At 39.3% G+C, this 20,669-nt stretch overlaps 1 protein-coding gene across 1 annotated transcript in view; it reads right to left on the reverse strand.

The window, feature by feature from the left end:
- GK5 (glycerol kinase 5) overlaps nucleotides 1–20,669 on the reverse strand; it is a 78,904-nt gene that overhangs the window by 19,382 nt on the left and 38,853 nt on the right. The window contains exons 10-11 of the mRNA XM_027585378.2: nucleotides 12,429–12,555; nucleotides 11,314–11,418 (exon numbers count right to left, since the gene is read on the reverse strand). Of these exons, the coding sequence (XP_027441179.2) occupies nucleotides 11,314–11,418; nucleotides 12,429–12,555 (232 nt within the window). The remainder of the gene's footprint in view (nucleotides 1–11,313; nucleotides 11,419–12,428; nucleotides 12,556–20,669) is intronic.

Raw genomic sequence — 20,669 nt, forward strand, 5'->3', positions numbered from 1 at the left:
TCCATTTATATGAGAGCCATTTATTTTTTTATTTTTTAAAGATTTTATTTATTTATTTGAGAGAGAGAGAATGAGAGATAGAGAGCACGAGAGGGAAGAGGGTCAGAGGGAGAAGCAGACTCCCTGCTGAGCAGGGAGCCTGATGTGGGACTCGATCCCGGGACTCCAGGATCATGACCCGAGCCGAAGGCAGTCGCTTAACCAACTGAGCCACCCAGGCGCCCTATATGAGAGCCATTTAAATGATACTGTGCAAAAGGTCAAAAGCTTCATGATTCATAAGACTTTTATTTCAGCCCCCAACTTCTGCAAATCATTCAACTAGATCATTCGCTGATGTAAAAGATGCAAAGAGGAAAGAAGCCATGGGGAAACAGTATCAGACATTTCTGGCAGAAATGCAAAATGGCACGATTCCTACAGAGAGGAATTTGGCAATGTCCAACAAAATTACAATGTATTTATCCTTCGAATTAGCAATCTCACTTCTGGAAATTTATTGTTAAGACATACCTCCAACAATATGAAAATCCATATGCATGAAGTTATTCACTGCAGCTCTATTTGTATTTGCAAAATATTGGAAATTACTTAAGTGCCCCAATACAGGAAACTGGCTAGCTAAACTGTGTACATAGACATAGTGGAGTACTGGGCAGCTGTGAAAAGAAGGAAGATCTCTGTGAACTGATGGGAAGTAATTCCCAGGATATACTTTTAAGTGAAAATGGCAAAGTACAAAAGAGCATACATAGCTTATTTTTTACGTAAGAAATTAGGGAACATAAGAAAACATGCATGTTTCCTAAATGTTTTTGCAAAAAGAAATAAAAAGGATAAACCAAAAACTAATGAAGTGATTACAAGATGTAGGGAGACAGGATGAAGGGACAGGTGAGAGAGTCAACTTCTCTGAGCGTATCTTTTTTGACTTTGGGAATCAAATTAAAATTCCACATTAAAAATAAGTCGATAAGGTTTTTAAAAAGGATGCAGAGGAGAGCAACTAAAACTGAATGATAACAGAAAACAAACGAAACTAATTCTATTTCAAATTAATAAAATCATTGAAGGGAGAAAAAGAACTAATCGAAGTAACTTTTGAATAGTGTACTTTGACCAAACACCCCTGATATAAAGGAAAAAACCTGCAAACGATCTTGAGCAAATGTTGTTTGTTGTAGTGGGACAGGACTATAATTTTGAAGCTCTTTTGTGCATATTTTAAGATGGAGTAAATGAGTGCACCCCGATGTTTATAGCAGCAATGTCCACAACAGCCAAACTGTGGAAAGAGCCAAGATGTCCATCGACAGACGAATGGATAAAGAAGATGTGGTATATATATACAATGGAATATTATGCAGCCATCAAAAGGAATGAGATCTTGCCATTTTCAATGACGTGGATGGAACTGGAGGGTGAAATAAGTCAATCAAAGAAAGACACCATCATATGACCTCACTGATATGAGGAATTCTTAATCTCAGGAAACAAACTGAGGGTTGCTGGAGTGGTTGGGGGGGTGGGAGGGATGGGGTGGCTGGGTGATAGACATTGGGGAGGGTATGTGCTATGCTGAGCGCTGTGAATTGTGCAAGACTGTTGAATCACAGATCTGTACCTCTGAAACAAATAATGCAATATATGTTAAGAAAAAAAAAAAGGAAGAAGAAGATAGCAGGAGGGGAAGAATGAAGGGGGGAATCGGAGGGGGAGACGAACCATGAGAGATGACGGATTCTGAAAAACAAACTGAGGGTTCTAGAGGGGAGGGGGGTGGGGGGATGGGTTAGCCTGGTGATGGGTATTAAAGAGGGCACGTTCCGCGTGGAGCACTGGGTGTTATGCACAAACAATGAATCATGGAACACTACATCAAAAACTAATGATGTAATGTATGGTGATTAACATAACAATAAAAAATTTAAAGAAAAAAAAAGATTGAGTAAATGAATATATAATATTAACATTGTCAGGAGCCAGGGTTCTCGATGTAGAAATAGGGATGTAAAAATATGGAACAGAAAAAGCCAAGCACAGATGCTTAGGAGCTAAACTGCAACTGGAGGTAGAATATAATTTCCAAAAATTTTAATACATCCTGGGGCACCTGGGTGGCTCAGTCAGTTAATGTTGGCTCTTAATTTCGGCTCAGGTCATGATCTCAGGGTTGTGAGATTGAGACCCGTGAAGGGCTCTGAGCTCAATGTGGTGTCTGCTTGTTCCTCTCCCTCTGTTCCTCCTCACCCCTCTCAAATAAATAAATCAAATCTTAAAAAAACTTTTCAACACATATACATGCACACTTCTAGCTCTGCTGAAATCTGCTGCTAATCACTGCTTTTATTTTTATTTATTTATTTTTAATCTTATTATTATTTTTTAAAGTAGTCTCCACATCCAATGTGGGGCTTGAACTCATGATCCTGAGAACAAGAGTCACCCACTCTACCAACTGAGCCAGCCAGGCACCGTGTCAATCATTATTTTAAAATACCATTTCCCATTCATAGGAATTAGGGCTCATTGGGAAAGTAGCTAAGTCTAGGGCAGGAGTAAGAAAGACACAAGATGAACTTAAAACATCTTGTGCCAGGGGTTCCTGGGGGGCTCAGCGGGTTAAGCGTCTGCCTTTTGCTTGGGTCATGATCCTGGGGTCCTGGGATCAAGTCCCACATCGGGTTCCCTGCTCAGCAGGGAGCCTGCTTCTCCCTCTCCCTTTGCCCCTCCCTACTCGTGTTCTTTCTCTCTCAAATAAATAAATAATCTTAAAAAAAAAGAAATCTTGTGCCATAAACTAAGAAAGTGCTAAAAAAAAAAAATAGATATGGACATTTAAAAAGACACAGAAGACAGTTTGAAGAGATTTGCACTGGTTAAATCTGGGACAAACTGAACATGAAAATAAGTAATAACTATAAAAATTATAGCCTGTTGAATGAAATAAGAAACCATGAGTTCATAGTGATAATAAGTAAAAGGGGTGAAGGGAAAGCTCCTCATTACACAATAGAATGCTAACTAATTAACACGGAAGGGATAATGGAGTTAGCAAACACCATTTTGTAACCATTGAGTGAAGACTGATCAAGCAGGAATTATCAATGAATGCTAAATTTAGGGGATAGAAGTTTGAGGAGAAATGGGACATCTAGCTAATTTCAAAGTAGCTCCCACATATTATTTATTACAAAAGGAAAAACAGTAATTGTACAGTGGAGAAACTGGAAAACATCTTACGCATGTGAACAAAATTTACCAGATCTAAAACAGGACCAATGGACACCCTCCATCTCCAGGTATATATTCTGAGAAGGACAGTTATCATTCATGTATGGCTTCAGCCAAAACTACATTAACACAGACCTAGTCATGAGAACCCAAACTGAAGGATATTTTAGAAAATAACTGGCCTATGTCCTTCAAAAATATCAATGGCATGAAAAACAAAGCTGAGGAAGTGGCTCCAGATTAAAGGAAATGATACAATAAGCAATGACAGACTGGATCTTGTATTGGGGAAGAACTGCCATGAAGGACATTATTGGGACATCTGACAAAATTGGAATATGGACTATAAATCTGGTAAAAGTATTATAACCAATGTTAACTTTTCTCAAGTTAATAACCATACTTTAGATAAGTAAGAGAATATTCTTGTTCTTAGGAAATACACTGTGAAATACTACAGGGAAAGGAACATGATGCATGCAATCTGTTTTTAAAGAGCTCAGAAAATTATATAGGGGCGCCTGGGTCAGGTCATGATCCCAGGATCCTGGGATCGAGTCCCGCATTGGGCTCCCTGCTCCGCAGGAAGCCTGCTTCTCCCTCTCCCACTCCCCCTGCTTGTGTTTCATCTCTCACTGTCTCTCTCTCTGTCAAAAAATAAATAAATAATCTTGAAAGAAAGGAAGAGAAAGAAAGAAAAAAGAAAGAAAGAAAGAAAGAAAGAAAGAAAGAAAGAAAGAGAAAGAAAGAAAGAAAGAAAAAGAAAGAAAGAAAGAAAGAAAGAAAGAAAGAAAGAAAGAAAGAAAGAAAGAAAGAAAGAAAGAAAGAAAGAAAGAAAGAAAGAAAGAAAGAAAGAAAGAAAGAAAGAAAAAGAAAATTATATAGCTATCTATCTGTCCTGCAGTATATAGGATAGATGGATGGATGGTAGGCAGGTAGATAAAGCAATCATGGCAAAATGTTAAAAATTAGCAAATCTGGGGGGCGTCTGGCTGGCTCAGTCAATAGCACGTGTGACTTTTGGTCTTGGGTTGTACACTAAACCCTCACATTGGGTGTAGAGATTACTTAAAAAAATAAAATATTAAAAAAATACTAAGACTGGGGGATAGAGGGTGTGCAAAAGTTTTTGTGCTGTTTTTACAACTTTAATTCTGAAGCTGTTTGAAAATAAAAAGTAAAAGTTTTTTTTTTTTAAAGATTTTATTTATTTATTTGACAGAGAGAGACACAGTAAGAGAGGGAACACAAGCAGGGGGAGTGGGAGAGGGAGAAGCAGGCTTCCTGCAGAGCAGGGAGCCCGATGCGGGGCTCGATCCCAGGACCCTGGGATCATGACCTGAGCCGAAGGCAGATGCTTAACGACTGAGCCACCCAGGCGCCCCAAAAGTAAAACAGTTCTAATTTTCACCTCTCTCTATATATCTCACTGTATATATACCCAGTGAAACATATATAGAGTACCAATTCTCAGGTATTTTTAAAAAAGAGATTTAGTTCATCAATTTTACTTTTTATTATTTATCAGTTGTATAATTTGTATGTTTTGGCTGGGAAGTTTATTATATTTCTCTCCTTTTTCTCATTAATAAGCATTCATCATTTTCCTCTAAGTACTGTTTTTACAGAATTATAGTCACTTTCTGTATTTTTTGGACACTATCAAATTATGTTTCAAAGTTTTCCTTGGCTCTATTTAAGAAAAGCTGAGGAATTTCCATGTGGTGAAGTACCATTTAAATACTGTTTTTGCTATTTATTTCTAACCATATTACATAATAGGCTGAGATGTTCCACTCCATTGCTTTTCAAAGTATGGCACTGAGAAAACGGGGTGTGTGTGTGTGTGTGTGTGTGTGTGTGTGTGTGTGTGTGTGTGTGTGTGTTTGGAAAAGGATTTCATTGAACTTGAAATGAAAACATAAATGAACAGGGCGCCTGGGTGGCTCAGTCGTTAGGCGTCTGCCTTCCATGATCCCAGGGTCCTGGGATCGAGTCCCACATCAGGCTCCCTGCCCGGCAGGAAGCCTGTTTCTCCCTCTCCCACTCTCCCTGCTTGTGTTTCGTCTCTTGCTGTCTCTCTCTCTGTCAAATAAATAAATAAAATCTTAAAAAAAAAAACACATAAATGAACAGAAAGAAGAATGAAGAACAGAAAAAATGTACACTCTGTTGTCTATTTTTGACGAGCACTTTACTGCATAAGTTACACATCATGGAATTAAAATCACTTATGGGAAGAAAAAAAAAGAATACATTTTGAAACTTTTAACAGAAACATTACTTTTTTTCTTTTTTTTTTAGGAGGGGAGGGGGAGAGGGAGAGAGAGAGAATCTTAAGCAGGCTCCATGCCCAGCTTGGATCCCCACTCAGGGCTGGAAGCAGGGCTTGATTTCACAACCCTGAGATCATGACCTGAGCAGAAATCAAGAGTCAGATGCTTAACTGACTGAGCCACCCAGACACCCCACATTACTTTCTTTTATAGAACAACCATACATTACACATAAAATATTTAAGCCTAGCTTAATTAAGGGCTCTTTTTAGTGTTAAGATAATTTCACTCTCTTGAAGAAATATTCAAAACTATGTTCTTAATGTACAAAAATAAAGATTTTACATTACAGTAAGAAATCTTTTATCAGTTTGGTATAAAAACAGTTCAAATAAAATAGAACAAAGTCTGGGCTGCTACCAGGGGGGCAAAAAAAACTTTTTTTAAAAAAACTTTATTTATACATTTTGCTTCCTCCATGTTGAGATCTTTGATCTATTTCTTTTTGGAGTATCTCCTTGGGTAATTTCCTCAGAAAATATATACTGCATGGCCAGGAAATGTCCCTTTTCCACTTAATATGAATGATATCTTAGCCAGGCACCAGAATATTGGCTCACTGTTCTTTTTTCTCTATAATATGTACATGTTGTTCCACTTTCCAAATTTTACAACTATCTTCCATGACAGTCTGAGTATTTTTTTCTTTATACATAAACTGTTCTTCCTATCTTGAAGCTTTTCTTTATTCTTGGGAATCAGATAATTCATACACATACGACTGTCTTCGTTTGTATCTTTTTTTTAACTTAGTAAGCTATTTCAGTCTGAAAACTAAGGCCTTTCTTCTGTTCAAGGAAATTTATTTTCAATTTATTGCTTCAATTTTTACATTTTTGCAACTCCATTTCCATAACTACATTTTCATATGCCAGAAGAGACTACTATTCACATATTTTTTCCTCTGATCTTTCCTCTGTATCTCTTACCTCTCAGTTTTATCTTCTATTTCTCTCTTTTTTGCTTTTAAATTCTTCCTGATTTCTATTTGGATTTTTAGCACTATTTTATGTTGGTTTGTTTTGTTTTTACATTTTACATATCATAGCTTTGTTCTTCAAAACTCTTTATGTTTTCCAAACATTTCTTTGTAATATTTTGTTTCATCCCTTTAAGTTTGACTTTTGTTGGTGTTATTTTAACCTTCTGTTTCTTCCATTACCTCTGCCTTTGTAGGAGCTATGTATTTTTTTTTATTTTTTTTTAAAGATTTTATTTATTTATTTGAGAGAGAGAGAATGAGAGACAGAGAGCATGAGAGGGAAGAGGGTCAGAGGGAGAAGCAGACCCCCCGCTGAGCAGGAAGCCCAATGTGGGACTCGATCCCGGGACTCCAGGATCATGACCTGAGCCGAAGGCAGTCGCTCAACCAACTGAGCCACCCAGGTGCCCAGGAGCTATGTATTGAGGTTGTTCACTCCCCTTCAGGGTGTATATGTTCTTACATTGTGCTCTCTTTCAGGTCAGGCTTATGAGGTTGTCAGGCAATGAGAGGTAGGGGAGTGAACCTTGGCTCTCCAGTTTCTGGATATATGATAAAGATTAGGCCTCCCCCAGCAGGCTGGAAGAGGAGCAGTTCAGACTAAACAGTACTGATGTCCACTGTTGGCAAGCTTTCCCAGGGACTGGCCAGGCCAGCTTTCTTCTCCACATGCTATGGGGATTTTCTCCTGGCTCAGCAGGCTGGATCCATAGAAAACATCCAGAGCATCTTTTTTTTTTTAAAGAGAGAGCAAGCGACTACAGGGTGGGGGGGGGGGGGGGGGGTGGTGGCATGTGATGGGGGAGGGGGAGAGGGAGAGATAAAATCTTAAGCAGGCTCCACATTCAGCGAGGAGCCCGATGAGGGGATTGATCTTACTACCCTGAGATCATGACCTAAGCCGAAATCAATAGTCGACACTAACCAACTGAGCCACCCAGGCGCCCCAAATATCCAGAGTGTCTTTAGTAGCCTCAAGTATTTTCATCATTAACACTCAGGTCGTGTCCTCTACAGACCCTGGGTCTGCACTGACTACTTGAGAATTCAGGGCTTTGTTCATGCTGGGCTCCACTTTAGCTTCAGCAATAACCCATACTTCTCTCCCCCAGCAGGAAGAGAGGGAGGCAGGACCACGAACTAAGATCATGCTCACCAGCAGAAACATGTATCTGTTCACCACCACCTAGAATTAGTTCATATATAAGAAAATGTTTATCTCATCCCTTTTTTTAGAATTTTTTATTTATTCATTTGAGACAGAGAGATACACACAGAGAGAGAGAGTAGGAGCAGTGGGGAGAGGCAGAAGAAGAGGGAAAAGCAGGCCTCCCGCTGAGCAGGGAGCCCGATGTGGGGCTCAATCCCAGGACCTGGAGATCATGACCTGAGTCGAAGGCAGACGCTTAACCATCTGAGCCACCCAGGCGCCCCTTATCTCATCCCTTCTAATGAGGGATACCTTATCTCTCTTGGGAACATACCCAGAGAGGAATCAGTTTCCTTATTTCTAGTAAACAAGAGTCCTGGGTAATTTTAAATGTGTATGGGGAAGTCTTATGGGGATCGCCTGGAGCAAGCAGATGTGACATGTAGCAATTAAAAGTGATACTGCTAGGGGAAAAAAAAGTGATACCTGTGTTACTGGAGGACAGCAGAGATGGCAACTGCCTCAACTGCAGAGATGAAACAGGGCATTCTTTTAGTCCCTTAAATTGGTCGTGCTTCTCCCTGCTCAGGGCCTCCCTCACCAGTCCTCCCTGCTTGGACTGCCCCCTAACTTAAACTGCCTCTCTCACCTACACACTCTTTTTTTTTTTTTAACCTTTATTTATTTGTTCTCCTGAACATAATTAATTTTTTTCAGTATACCCATTAAAGTGAATTCTCAGAAAAAGAAATATATTCAAATAAATGTCAACTTTTGTGTGAATTTCAGACAGATACATACAATAAGATTTAGCTTTATCAATGACTAAAATTTTAAAGTAAATAATTCAACTCTGAATTATCTCTCCCACCAGTTAGAACAACAGTCCCATTGTCTTGGGACTGGCCTTTAGGAGAGCTTGTGCCTCTACCAGAAATCACATCACCTTTCTAGGTAAGACCATTTAGTCCCATCTCCCAGAAAAGAGTTTTCATCATGTGAGAATCACAGCGAATGAGCCTCAATCCAGCAAAGCAAAGATTCCTACGAAGAACACGCACATGATGTCACACGGAACTCAAGAATAATTTTTTGGGGGGTGCCTGAGTGGCTCAGTCGTTTAAGTGGCTGCCTTCGGCTCAGGTCATGATCCCAGGATCCTGGGATCGAGCCCCACATCGGGCTCCCTGCTCAGCGGGGAGCCTGCTTCTCCCTCTCCTTCTGCCTGCCGCGCTGCCTACTTGTGTGCGCGCTCGCTCTCTCTCTCTCTGTTAAATAAATAAAATCTTTTTTTTTTTAAAGAATAATTCTTTTTAACTGATGAATGTGAAATTTTTCTGCTTTTTCTTTGCATCTTCTGGGAAGGAGTAAAATTAATAGAAGGTATAACTAAAGGAGAAGAAATATATAATTTTCTATTTCTGATAATCAAGATAGATGTCCAAAAAAACTTAAAAGAGGTACATTTAAAGAAGAGACTTTTGGGACATCTGGGTGGTTCAGTTGGTTGGGCGTCCAACTCTTGATTTTGGCTCAGGTCATGATCTCAAGAGTTCTGAGATCAAGCACCCTGTCCGGCTTCAAGCTCAGTGGGGAGTCTGCTTGAGATTCTCTCTTCCCCCTCTCCCTTCGCCCCTTCCCACATGTGTGCGTGCTGTCTCTCTCTCTTAAATAAATAAATAAATAAATAAATAAATAAATAGACTTTTAAGTGACAAAAAACTTTGAAATAAACTTTTTTTGTTAATGTAATGCTTATAGTGCAGGTGCAGGCTCATGGAGAAAGAGAGAAAAAGGAAGAAAGGAGATGGATTGGCATTTTCCTCCTAGAGTGTTATGTTTTCTGCCAATAGAATTGGTATTGTCTTTAAACAACTCAGCTTAGTTCAAATTAGCAAAGTAGAAAGGTACAGCCTCCTTCATAATTTAATCATCAGAGATACACACTGTTAATTCTTTGGTATAAAACATTTCATACCTTCTGCATGAAATATGACTACATAATATACAGGCTGTTCATTATTTACAACAGCCAAAAAGTGGGAACAACCCAAATGTCCATCATCTGATGAATGAATAAATTGTGGTGCATCCATATAATGGAATATTATTCAGCAATAAAAACAAATGAAGCACTGACACATGCCACAACATGGGTGAGCCTTGTAACGTTATGCTGAGTGAAAGAAGGCAGCTTCAAGACACCATGTATTGTTTGATTCCATCCATATGAAATGTCCAGAATAGGCGCTTCGGGCTGGTGGGTAGAACAAGAATGCCAATGCCTATCGGGGTATCTTTTAGGGGGAATAAAAATGTTCTAAAATTAGATTGTGGTGATGGTGGCATAACCTGGAGACAATACTAAAGAACACTGAGTTTTATACTTTAAGTAGGTGAATTATATGGTATATGGATTATATCTCAATAAAGCTGTAAAATAAAAGCAAGAAATATTTATATAGACTGTTCTGCAATGACTTCATCCCCTCCTTAATGTCTCATAGACAGTGCTCTATACCAGTAAGATATACAACTCCACCATTATATGTGACTGTACAATGTCCCATTGTATGGGTATACTGGCATTTACTTACTAAATGCTTTACTACTAGATGGGAACTTATTTCCAATTGTTGTATTAAACACTTATGCGTGTCCACATCTTTGTCTACCTACATCCTTGTTTTATTAAGAAACAAAGAAAAGGGTCTGCACTCTATAAATTAAAACATGTTGCCTGCTTGTTCTCCAGAAAGGCCATACTAGTTAATATTCATCACAAAGGAAAACAAGAATAGTCTTTTTCTTTATATTCCCATCAGTGCTGAGCATCATCAAACTACTTAATCTCTGCCAATGACAGGTGACATAATTTTTTAGATGTGTATTTTTTTTTTAAAGACTTTATTTATTTGAGAGAGCAAGAACGAGAGTACACAAGAGCTGGGACAGAGGCAGAGGGAGAAGCAGACTCCCCACTGAGTGGGGAGCCCGATGAGGGTTCGATCCCAGGACCCCGGGATCATGACCTGAGCTGAAGGCAGATGCTTAGCTGAGCCACCTGGTGCCCTTAGATGTATATTTCTTTGACTGTTGAATTTGAATAGCATTTTTTTTAAGTTTATTTATTTTTTTTAGTAATCTCTACGCCTAACATGGGTCTTGAACTAACGACCCTGAGATCAAGAGTCACATGCTCTTCCAACTAAGTAGCCAGGTGCCCCGAATAGCATTTTTAATAGCCACTTGATTTATGATAGCTGTACTTCTGTCCTTTGTTTATTCTTTAGTCATCTTTATTAATTTTTCTGACATATGTTACAAATTGTTGTTACCAATTTGTCTTTTACCTTTGCTTATGACACTTCTCTCCTTATACATTCTAATAATTATATACTTTATTTTTTTTTTTCTTTATGGATCTGGCCTTAATTCCTAGCCTTTTTACCATCCCAGTGTCAAAAAAATAGTATCCTATATTTTCTTCTAGCATAGTTCTTTTTAGGTCTCATTTGAACGATCTATTCATTCCCTACTCATCAGTAGTCCTGTGGCACTCTTGAATTCTTTAAGTCTGGCCTGTGAAATCTGTTTGAAAGATAACTTACCTAATTCTTGAGCCCATTTGATGATAGTACCAGTGTCTCCTGCATTGCTTTCAGCTAAGCATACAACTTCTTGGCCAATCTTCCACCCAATTAGTGGATAAAAGCCTTAAAAACAAAAACAATGTAAGTCAAATGTAATAAATAGATAATTCATTGCAGAGACATCTACATTTGGTTAACAATTTGATTATCTTAAAAAATAGCAAAGTGGCTCTGAAGTCAGTGGTCTCACAAGTTTCTAACCTCTCAGCCTCAGTCTCTTCAACTGTAAAATGGTCTGCCTCAGAGAGCTCCTGTGAGAACAAACTGAATTAATGCATAAAAAACTTCGTGCAGTGCCTGGCATTTAATATGAACAATAAACACTAGCTTTTAGTAGCCACAGGCATACCTATGTCTCTAGAAACACACACAGAGAGCCAACTACGCTATTTTATTTATCTGTGAAGGTTCCTAATTAGAAACAACCTAATGCAATGATGAAATTTTCTAGCTTCCATTTTCCCAGTTAGGGAAAAGGAAGAGCTTGAGGGGGGATGGAAGGTAAGAAAAAGATTTTAAAATCTGCCTCTTAGTAACCATGTTAGGAGACCATAGCCCAGATTAAGAGCCCACAGGCCTCTTAGGGTGTAGTTCCACAATCTAAATTTCTTGGTTTACACATCCTAGGATGTCTTCCATCAGGGAGACCAATTTCTTGGCAACTGTCATTAAATATGCATGGATCAGTAGTTGAGAATTACCACCCCCCCCTCAAACACACAGACACACACAGACACACACACACACACACACACACAGAAGAACTGCTAACACATAAGAGAAAATTTAGAGGCTTAGAAAGATGTTTTAAACAAATATAACACGTATTACAGGTAAATATTTGGTAAACTGACCAAAATACCCTAAACCTGAGTTTTTCTGTAATAATATCTGTCTCATTTTTCATGCTTTTAAAGAAAAAAGGGAAATGGAAATTAACTGTCTCTAAGAATAACGGTGAAAAATATGTTAGACAGTACCCTTAATATAAAATGGGAAAACAGTGTCACAAAAGTTAAATATGAAAAGAAGTGGTATTTTATCAATAAAAAGGATAAATTCTAACTATTTACCTCCAATAGTATGCTGAAGGCTATTTCCAGTATTAATATCCAAAAATGTCCCAGTTCCCATGGTTAGTTTCACGTCTCCTATGTGGAAGCAGCACTCTCCAAACATGGCTGACTGCTGATCGGCGACCTGCCAAAAATGTTCAAATATAAGATGGCTGGGCTTAGCAGCGGCCCATTTCACTGTCTCCCACTGTCTCCTATATTGTATTCTCATGGGTCAACATTTTGTTTTCTTTTTTCCTTTTCCTTAAAAAAAAAAAAAAAAAACCCTGGAAAAAACAAAGAGCAATGATAAGCTACAAGTGTCTCAAGGACTAACATTGTGTGGTAACTAATGTGCCTCAGGAATTTTTAGTAGGCAACCTACTTCACGACTTTTAAGTATCACAGGAAAAATCTGAGAAATAAAGGTCAGAATAAAAACCATGCAGGAAAAAACAAGATTTTTCAACTTAAAAGTGGTTTCATTCACTAGTCAAAATAATTGACATCGCATATTTCTCTTTTAATAAGAGTGATAAGTGTGTGCTTAATATAAATAAATATAGGTCAAAACTACACATTCCCAACCATACATTTTTGTTAAAAGAAAAATTATGACATTTTGTTAAAATAATTAAATGTAAGCTGTTAAGTAACAATGTTCAATGCGGTAAATTTTAACGATCTAATTGGATTTATTAATTGATGCATGAATCGGGCAGCATCCATCCTAGCAGAGGTGAGCTCGAAAGAGCTAAAGAAAAAGCAAGTCTTTAAAAGTAGAAAAAGAGCAGAGAAAAAAGGAAACTATTAGCAAAGAATCCATTGTTTTAGGCAAGGTCACCCTCCTAAGGGGGAGAGAAGGGGTCTATCATTAAATTTCCTAATGCTGACCCAGAAATTCCCATGTTGACTGGCTAAGAGTTACATTTCTGGGGAGTTGAAACTACCGGTAGGTTAGCTATTAAGTCTTGGTTTACTGGCTTGGAGCCGTTATCTTAGGCCTGTGGTTTTCTATTTAATGATTTCCTCCCTTTTGATCAGACTCTCAGTTTAACTGAGAGATGTGATCAAAATTTAAAGCATTCTCTACCACCACTCCAGAGTTCTCACAGCTGTTACTGATTCTCTGTGCGGTATTCACAGGTCACGATGTTTTTTTGCTTAATCTCTGTGATATTCACAGGTTACAACTTCAGATTCACAATTTTTAAGTTGGTTGTCCTCTTCATTCCTTTTCTGATGTTCCCGTCTTAGGGATCATTTGCTTGGTGCTTGGCAGTTAACATGTATTTAAAGCTTTTGAGAGAATACAATGTACCAGGGATATTATTATGATAACTATAAACAGGATAATTCCCAGTATTTGGAGTGTATTCAGAGCCATGGTTCCCAAGACCCAAAACAATTAAAATCAAATAAATCAAAGAAAGACCCCACTGAAGAAGTTACTCTTTTAAGCCAAGCAGCTTGCTCAGTGATCTTAGGTAATTAAGTTTCCAAAATCCCCAGAAGGGTTAGTCCAGATACAGCAGGTGGTGTTGACCACAGCAGAGGTGTACCCCCTTGCTCGCCTAAAAGATAATCGAGGGCTGTCCTACTATCACGAAGAGCTTTGGCTAAAGAGTCTAAGGATGGTTGTTGGGCCTCTGTTGCTTTAGCAGCAGATTCTGCAGTAATTTCAAGAATTGAGAAGTTCCTGATCATAGGCTCATTTACATTTATCCCTAACCAGGGAAGTAGAGACCTTCCAAGAGGAGCGAATTCCTGAATCATGAAAACCTCCCAGCCGGTCCTTTCTAACTCAATAATGTAACTTCAGGGGAGTCACCCAAAGAGATGTCTTATTTTGCTTGTGAAAAGTTAGATTTTCTCTTAGCCTGAAATAAAAGGTTGTTCTAAATTCCAAAGACTACCCCCCTTAAGCAGTGGCCCGGGGAGAAACAGATGACAGCATTAACTTTCCAGGCTAATGCCAGAATAAAAAAGGAGAAGGAGAAAGGGTTTTGCGTTTAGTTAAAGTTTAAAGTCTTGATCCATCATCTGAGGCAGAAGCATTCCACCCTGACTCAGCTACTTCTCTTCCTCATCAATTTGATTTGGAGGTCTCCAGCGTCTGTAGAGGACCTGGTTGGAGGTGGAGCCTTCACAAGCTGTGAAATGTGTACCCAAGGCTCCATCCCTTCTAGTTTTGCAGTAGTGTCCGTGATCAGGAGCACTTGGTAAGATTCCTCTTCCAATGGGGCTCGAGGGCCATCTTCCTCTGATCATGTTTCCAGAATCCCTAGTTTTCTAGGCTCAGTATACAAGCTCCTGATAGAATTCCAAGAAGTTTTGCAAGGTTTTCATTAAGGCTCATATGATTTGCCCAGTGAAGTGGGTGCCTTGATCACTGGAGATTGTGGAAGGTATGCCCCAAATGGGAAACATGTTTTCTAATAGTTTCCTTGCTACTGGGAGGGCATCACAGCCTTGCAGCAGGGAAAGGCTTCAACCCATCCACAAAACATACAAGCAAAAACAAGAACATATTGGTAATCCATAGGAAGTAGCAGTTGAATGAACTCCCACTGCAGGTGTTCAACGGGTCAAGAGGGGTAGGTCTGAGGCTCTGGGAACAAAATTAGTTTTTCCAGGATGACCTGACAAGTCAGAAATTGCTGGTAGATTATTTTTACAATATTATAGAAGTCTCCCCACCAATGTCTATTCATAATTTTAGGTCATCTTGAATGCCCTATGGTGAAAGAATGTAAAAACTGAAAAATAGGGTTTGTCAGCTGGGAAGAACTAAGCAGCCATCTTAGTTTTCCCATAGCCCCAACTATTCATTTAATTGACAGCCAGTATTTACCCACCTTAATTTCTCTGATTCAGCAGCAGACTGTTGCCATGTTATAGGACATTAGGATGGCAAAAGTCTGGCAATGAGGGGCCTTTTTTTTTTTTCCAGAAGCAGAATGGACTTTATGCACATGTGCCAAAATCTTACAACATAAAGAAGGCTTAGTATTACTTTTTATTTGACAATGCTTCTGATGTAATTTAACATATCACATAAGCTTAAATAGTTTAGCAAATTCTTTGACATGTTCCAGGTCAAAAAGACTCAAGCCAACGAGAAAAGCCCAAACACAGAATCTTCGTCCTCTTAAAACACAGAAAACCAAATTCTAATTTTGCACCAGCTTAGTTTTGATGTGAAAACATTCGTTCCAATCTTCAGTCAGTCCTAACCACATACACAATTCCTTGCCAGAGATTCCTTTTTCACAAACTTTCTACAACTGTTTTTTCCTCAAAAGAATGTATCTCCATTCCTCGTACATTTTTTTAAAATCAAAAACATATTTTACTCCCCTTGCATATGGAGATATTTCCTTCATTATTTCTAGTAGTGTTAAGCAAATGGGAACTGTCTGTCATACCAGCATTCTTTAGATTGGCAAATTTATAAATACATTTTATAATTTTTAGAAGCATATGTCTTTAATTTTCCAAGTAGCACTAACATATCCAAAATATATTTTAGGTTTTCTGTAATAAGAAGCTGCAAGTAGATATTTCTTTTTTTTTTTTTTAAGATTTTTTATTTGTAAGTAACTCTACACCCAATGTAGGGCTCAAACTTACAACCCTGAGATCAAAAGTCACATGTTACACTAAGCCAGCCATGCACCACAAGATAAACTTATGTTTAGCAATTGATGTTTTAGTATTTCATCTTATTTACAAATGATATAGATATTTAACGAATTCAACTTAATTCATTACTTAACCTAACTTAGAAAAACTTTAAGGTTTTAGGTTACCAAAAAAGATTTGGGAGACTATTTAAAAGATTACCTAAATTTTTTATTTTATTTATATCTATTTACTTGTTCTTAATAATTATGCTTATATTACCCATAAAACCTTCATGAGACATCAAAGTCAGTCATTCTTCCAAGCTATTTTTTTTAATTTATTTATTTGAGAGAGAGATAGTAGGGGAGGGGCAGAAGGAGAGCAAGAGAGAGAGAATCTTTTTTTTTTTTTAAGATTTTATTTATTTATTTGAGAGAAAGAATGAGATAGAGAAAGAGCATGAGAGGGGGGAGGGTCAGAGGGAGAAGCAGACTCCCTGCTGAGCAGTGAGCCCGATGCAGGACTCGATCCCAGGACTCCAGGATCATGACCTGAGCCGAAGGAAGTCACTTAACTAACTGAGCCACCCAGGCACCCGAGAGAGAGAATCTTGAGCAGACTCTACGCTGAGTGGAGAGCCTGATATGGGGCTTGATCTCACGACACCAAGATCATGACCTGAGCCAAGATCAAGAGTCGGATGCCCAACCGACTGAGCCACCCAGGTGCCCCCACCAAGCTATTTTTTTAAAATTTGTGTTTTTTTAAGATTTTATTTATTTATTTGAGAGAGAGAGAATGAGATAGAGAGCACGAGGGGGAAGAGGGTCAGAGGGAGAAGCAGATTCCCTGCCAAGCAGGGAGCCCGATGCGGGACTCGATTCCGGGACTCCAGGATCATGACCTGAGCCGAAGGCAGTCACTTAACCAACTGAGCCACCCAGGCGCCCTATTCTTTTAAAATTTGTAACAGAGATAATATTACCTTATTTGACTTTAAGTGAACTAAGGCAGAATAAAAGTTTTAATTTTAATGTTGATAACTCTAAAGACATGTCTACTTTAATATTCTTTAAAGATTTATTTATTTTAGAGACACAGAGAGAGGGCATGTGCACAAGTGGGAGGAACAGGGGGAGAGGGAGCGAGAATTTCAAGCAGATTCCACATGAGCACAGAGCCCAATGTGGGGCTTGATCTCACAACTCTGAGATCATGACCTGAGCCGAAACCAAGAGTTGGTCGCTTAACCGACTGTGCCACCCTAAGGTACGTCTACTTTAATTAAACCAACAACCTTAAAGTAGCTTTCATATCAAATATTTATCCAGATTGTGTGAACTTGACAAAACATTTGGGTTGGTTTCTTTCTGAGAGTTTTAGAATGTCTAATCCTTACCAATGTTTGCCTTCAAACCAAGTAAATAAAACTTTTACAAATTAATTTTAGCAATGCCATCCAGAGGTCAAAAAATATCTCACATTTACTATATACAGAGAGAGAGAGATGCACACGAAGACCCTATAGTTACTAATATTTGTGGAGAAGATTTTTAAGATTGGTATTTGTCCCTAGGATTAATCTTAAGGAGGTAGTGCTGTAGTTTGAGAAAAGAGCTCTTTTAGAGGTTTGTATTTTAAAAGGGCTTCTTTCCAGGGGCACATGGGTGACTCAGTTGGTTAAGCAACTGCCTTCGGCTCAGGTCATGATCCTGGAGTCCCAGGATTGAGTCCTGCATCAGGCTCCCTGCTCAGTGGGGAGTCTGCTTCTCCCTCTGACGCTATCCCCTCTTGTGCACTCTCTCACTCACTCTCTCTCAAATAAATAAAATCTTTAAAAAAAAAAAGGCTTCTTTCCCTTTTTTTCTCTCAGTCTCTGGTGATTGTGGGCTGTGTTTACATTTCTAAGACATGGTAAGATGTGTAACTTTAAGGGAAAGGAAAAGAATGCAAGTTCCTCCAAGAAGGACTTCGGTTCCCTAGAGACAAAAATTTACAATCCATTTGAGATAAACAGGGGAAGTTTTGGGATTGGTGAAGAAATAGGTAAACTTTGAACAGCCTCTAAAGCTATAGTTCTAATTTTATAAAGATTGCAAGATAAGGACAATTGGTTTCAATTCCTCCAAGAACTGGGTTGTAACTTAAATGACATTATAGGTTGATCTACCTCTATTATTCTGTTTGCTTCTTTTTCCCCTGGGGACATGGCTCTAATTTTAAGTATTTCGGGTGGTACTGAATAATACCCCATGGGTGTAAGAGGGGTCCCCAAAAAGGGTGCAAAGGATACTACCTTCCCAAGATCTAGAGTCACTCCAAATGACAGCCAAAGAACCAAAACCTGCACGTCCCATGTGGGCAGAAAGCCAAGCCCAGTTATGCAAAACTAGACAAATGAGAAGGCAATAGGTATCTCTGGGAGAGAAAGGATCAATAAGCCAATGGGTCTGGATTTGGAAAGGAAGGGACAATGTGAAATCGTATTTTCCTCTCTAGACTGGGCACTACAGACGAGATTTTTTTTTTTTTTAAAGACTTTATTTATTTATTTGACAGAGAAAGACACAGCGAGAGAGGGAACATAAGCAGGGGGAGTGGGAGAGGGAGAAGCAGGCTTCCTTCGGAGCAGGGAGCTTGATGCGGGGCTCGATCCCAGGACCCTGGGATCATGACCTGAGCTGAAGGCAGACGCTTAACGACTGAGCCACCCAGGTGTCCCGAGACAAGAGATTTGAAAGGAACTGATTCTGGTAAGAATTTTCACCCTTTGCTGGCTTCTGCCAGTTTTTCCTGGATCCCCTCTGCAGTCTCTGGTATCTACCAGATTTTCCCCTTGGCTGTTTAAGGAAAGAACACAGCAGTTTTACCAGAAAAATCCCTCTGTTTCAACAACTCTGAGAGGGGCCCATGTAGGGGTCCTCCTATGAAGGTAAATACAGGGGTGTATGTAAGGCCGTTAATGTGGTGAGGTTTTGTTTACGGTGTGGAGTCTTCTCAGAGTGGAAAACCAAGTGAGACAGAGGATTAGTAGAATGAGTACTCCAAAGGGGAGGGAGGGAAGCGGGGAGCAGCGGGAGTTAATGTCAGTCTTCGAGTCTTTTGTTTTGGGTATCTCTTCTCTCTTTAATTTTTCACTAGCCTTTCGCAATGAGTCTTTTAATGAAACAATGTGGGAATTTTAAAACCTTTTGGAGGCTTCTGCTTGCCAATTAAAACAGGTATCTCATTCTGTTTAATTTGGGAATCCTTGCTTTCAAGTGTACTTCTTAAATGATTTTATCTAATTGGAACGGTCCCCATAACGACCATGTATTTCTAGGTTGTAATTCCCTTGAAGGCTGAAGCAGTTTGGTAGGATTCTAGGCACAAACGGAGTTAACCCATATTTCCGTCCAGCCGTATTTAGCTGCAAAGGGGGTGCAACTCATATTTCTGTCTGGCCTTATTTGGGGACCCTCAACCTGACAGTTACTGAGCCAAGTTCCTCAGGATGAAAAACAAGCTTACTAAGATTCTGCCACTTTTGCGAGATATCTACAACTTCTAGGACTATAGTTCTTAGACTCAAAATAAGCAGGTGTGCTGGAAGGTGGCATGCTTGACTCTTTAGAATTTAAGGATTTCATTAGCTGAGACTTTGGAGTTCTCAGAGCCAAGCTAATGCCAGGAATGGGCCACTGGGTTGGGGATCTTACATATTTTACAGTACAGAGGTTTTCTTGAGGTTGGTGGGTGAACTTGTATCAGTCTAACCCATTCTGTGATCAACTTACTCTATTTTCTTGAAGTGGCAAGAGCTCTAATAGCCTTCAAATGCTCACCCTGTGCCTACCAATTTTTCCAGGTTTTTGGTCTCTGAGATCCCTCTTACCAATGGCCTTTATCTAGACAAAACAAGACAAATATGTGCACCTTAATGTATAAGCAACAACCAAGAGATGTTACTGTGTCTTTGCCAAGAGAAGGCCCTGTGCTCACCACAAACAATTCTTGTGGAACCTTGCTGGGGTTTTCCAGCAATTCCAGGGGAACTGTGGTCTGAAAGGCTAGGGATTTGGCTTTGGGCAGACACTTTCCCAACTCAGTGGGACTCTAGGCAAAACAGCCAGCTCTAGGCATAACCATCTGGCAGCTCAGGCTGTAAAGGAAAGCCAATTAGATTAGGGGAGTTAAATGAACAAAGAGTAGAGCTCAGAACCAAGAGAGAATTTACCCACAGCCCTCAGGAACAGCGAGAAACACATGCATTCAAAGGGTTCATGAGGTACCATGCCTGTATTTCTCATTGTCCCCAAATGCTGCTAGAAGTTCACTTTGGATCTTGTCGCTGCCTGCCACCAAATCTGTTAAATAATAAAAATTCAACCAAGTAAATTTTCTTCTCTTTTTTTTCAAGATTTTATTTATTTATTTTAGAGAGAATGAGAGAGAGAGAGAGAGAGAGAGAGAGAGAGAGCGCGCGCGCGCACAAGTGGGGGGGAGGGGCAGAGGGAGATGCAGACTCCCTGCTGAGCAGGGACTCCCAATGCGGGGCTCAATCACAGGACCCTGAGATCATAACCTGAGCTGAAGGCAGACGCTTAACCAACTGAGCCAGCCAGGCGCCCCCAAACGAGTAAAATTTTAAAG

The sequence above is a fragment of the Zalophus californianus genome, chromosome 1, assembly GCF_009762305.2.
Source record: "Zalophus californianus isolate mZalCal1 chromosome 1, mZalCal1.pri.v2, whole genome shotgun sequence".
In the NCBI taxonomy this organism is placed as follows: domain Eukaryota; kingdom Metazoa; phylum Chordata; class Mammalia; order Carnivora; family Otariidae; genus Zalophus; species Zalophus californianus.